Source organism: Seriola dumerili, unplaced genomic scaffold (genome assembly GCF_002260705.1).
Source record: "Seriola dumerili isolate Sdu_G_001 unplaced genomic scaffold, Sdu_1.0 BDQW01000081.1, whole genome shotgun sequence".
In the NCBI taxonomy this organism is placed as follows: Eukaryota; Metazoa; Chordata; class Actinopteri; order Carangiformes; family Carangidae; genus Seriola; species Seriola dumerili.
This window is the reverse complement of record NW_019174336.1, coordinates 2,195,065-2,197,505: the sequence shown is the minus strand read 5'-3', so window position 1 is coordinate 2,197,505 and position 2,441 is coordinate 2,195,065. Positions and strand designations below refer to the sequence as shown.

The 2,441-nt window shown below is 40.1% G+C and overlaps 1 protein-coding gene across 1 annotated transcript; it reads right to left on the bottom strand.

Moving 5' to 3' along the window:
- Nucleotides 1-243: 243 nt before the first annotated feature.
- On the bottom strand, nucleotides 244-2,441 carry LOC111221201. The gene is made up of 4 exons (XM_022744563.1): nucleotides 2,147-2,441; nucleotides 1,525-1,579; nucleotides 1,289-1,330; nucleotides 244-736 (listed from the first exon to the last, which is right to left on the bottom strand). The coding sequence occupies exons 1-4, from the start codon at nucleotides 2,387-2,389 to the stop codon at nucleotides 339-341; spliced, it is 738 nt and encodes a 245-aa protein (XP_022600284.1). The 5' UTR covers nucleotides 2,390-2,441; the 3' UTR covers nucleotides 244-338.

The window sequence follows — 2,441 nt, the reverse complement described above, 5'->3', positions numbered from 1 at the left end:
AAAATGAGGGAACATATTTGGAAGAATTGTGGTCATCCTGTCAGTTGAATCTAGGTCAAGGAGTATTGAAGCTATTCTGGAGGCACTAGTTGAACAACATCTTACTGAGATAATTATGTGTTTATACTGTATATCATCCAAACCTGAACACACAGTTATTTTAAACCTTAATAGGAAGCACTTTAAAACATACAAAACTTATAAATGAATAATGATAAATAACTTGAAAAAAAAAAAAATTTAATTAAAAAAAAAAAAAAAATACTTTAAACATACATTACTGACACCAAATCAATGAAGATGCACAAAAAAAGCATATTCTCATCAGGGCATATTCTCTATGCAAGATAAGCACCAAATGACGATTTCAAGACCAGCTTATAGCCAAATTCGATCCACACGCTCACATGATCTCCCGCCAACAAATCAAACAGCTGCCCCACAAACACACTCCTGGGCACCTTTGAAGTGCATGTTACCCCGTTCCAGGCATCCATCATGGACACAATCTTGTCGTAACCTTCATTCCAGCGGCGCAGCTGCACTAACAACTTGTTGAAGTCTTCAGCTGTAGTGGCAGTCTCCTCATCGCAGAGCAGGGTAATTGTCACGTAGATAAAGTAGACGCCTGTCTGTGGAATCACAATGGCCTGTTTTTCCTCGTTGTATTCTTTCCCAAACATGCTTTCCCATTTGATGTACTGTCCATCGGTCCTGTTGTCTGTAGCCAAAGAATCTGGGGGACAAGGAGCACACAGCAAATCAAACGTCTCGCTTAAACATCATTAGTCGCATCTTGCAATTTGAAACACTGTTGAAACAGGGAGCTCCTAAATCAAAGCAAAGCAGCTCTGATGAAACACACCGACCATCATGTGAGTCTGTTTCCCATATTTGACTCATCTGCCCTTCATGTGCCTCCCCAACAGTTCCAACTGAGTGTACTTCAGCATTCACAGATGCATGTACATGCAGATTCAACTATACTTGTTGTGAAATTAATTGTCTAGTTGTAAACTAAAATTGTTTCACTGGAGAGTCCTGATGTGACTCATGCTGTCAGACGCTGAATGGATGTGATTAATGGTGTGAAAGAGTGAAGGTGAGTTCATTTTTTTTTTCTTGTTCATTTGGTTTTGAGAATGTAGAGTTCACTTAGTTTCTTCATCTACACATGGAATTGACATCAAATTAACAAGATACTATGTTTGTATTTCACTGTCTATCTGCCAAAGCAAAAGAGTTATGCAAATAGTTTTGAATTCTAAAGAGAGAGAGAAATACTTACGGAGGTGAATGTGTGGCCGCTGGGAGTTATTTTGAGGATTAACTGTTGATTGAGAAAGAGAGCAGGGAAAGGTTCAAAAATAACACCGCTGTGATTGCTCATGGTTCTTCAGGGAAAGCAAAATCATCACGCAACATGAGCAGGAGAATGTTCTCTTGGTATGTGAAATACAACACAAAACTTTAACTTGTAAAGTAATCCATTTGATAAAAGATGAAGTTAATGAGACAGCGTACCTGCAGGACACAGTCTCTCCTGCTGGGAGTAGGCTAGATGTTGCTCTTCTGTGATCTAGAGAATAAAGGAGAACACATTTTATTCTAGTGTCATCATGATAATAACATTTCATCCAAACTGAACATGTGACTTTGTCTTTACGCTGATACCAGCAGGCAAGGGAATGTAAAACGGGCTGAAATTAAAAGTTTAAAAGTTTCACGGCTTCACCATCAGCATGTAAATACGTTTGGTCAGCTATCATTCATAGCGAGTTATATTGGGACAGAGTGATTTAAAGCAGCACTGAAAAAAATGTGGACAAAACCACCTGTGTAAATATATATATTTATATATTATGGCACAACGGATTGAAATTCATACATTTCTATGTGTTGCAGCTCATCTCTAATCACTGAGCTGCAGGAGACTGTGCTCAGTACCAGCTGTAAATCAACACAAAAAGTTGAGTTTTAAACTCCACAACACACATCATGTTAGCTTCAGGCGTTCAGTGAACTGACAGCCCGGTAGGAGTGAAGTATTCTGACTTTGTTAAGCTTCACAGGCTCACATCATCACATTTAGACACTAAGAGGCAAGGAAAAGTTAACACATAAAGAAAAATGATTTGGAACTTACCCTCTGTTTGATAGATCCAGAGTTTCCACACTGCTTTAAATCAGCGGCCTTGATAAAAACGAACAGTGTTGTACAGCTGAGCAGCAGGAGCAGAGTGATGAGTCTAAGGCACGACTCCTGTTGCTTCATGTCCCGACAGTGTTTGATGAGAATAAGAATGGACTCGTCCCGGCCCATAGCAACCATCGCATCCCCGCAGGCAGCTTCAGATGGCAGACTGGGTCCCATCAGTTTCTGTCCCATGGCCACAGGGCTGATCTCTCCTTGAGTGGCTGTGAAGTGGCTGGTCCTGAAA

Coding starts and splice junctions, on each gene's coding strand:
- LOC111221201 (XM_022744563.1), bottom strand. CDS start 2,389: ATGGGACAGAAACTGATGGGACCCAGTCTGCCATCTGAAGCTGCCTGC. Junction 1,331..1,524: donor GGAGAGACTGTGTCCTGCAG/GTACGCTGTCTC, acceptor CTCAATCAACAG/TTAATCCTCAAAATAACTCC. Junction 737..1,288: donor GCGGCCACACATTCACCTCC/GTAAGTATTTCT, acceptor CTTGTCCCCCAG/ATTCTTTGGCTACAGACAAC.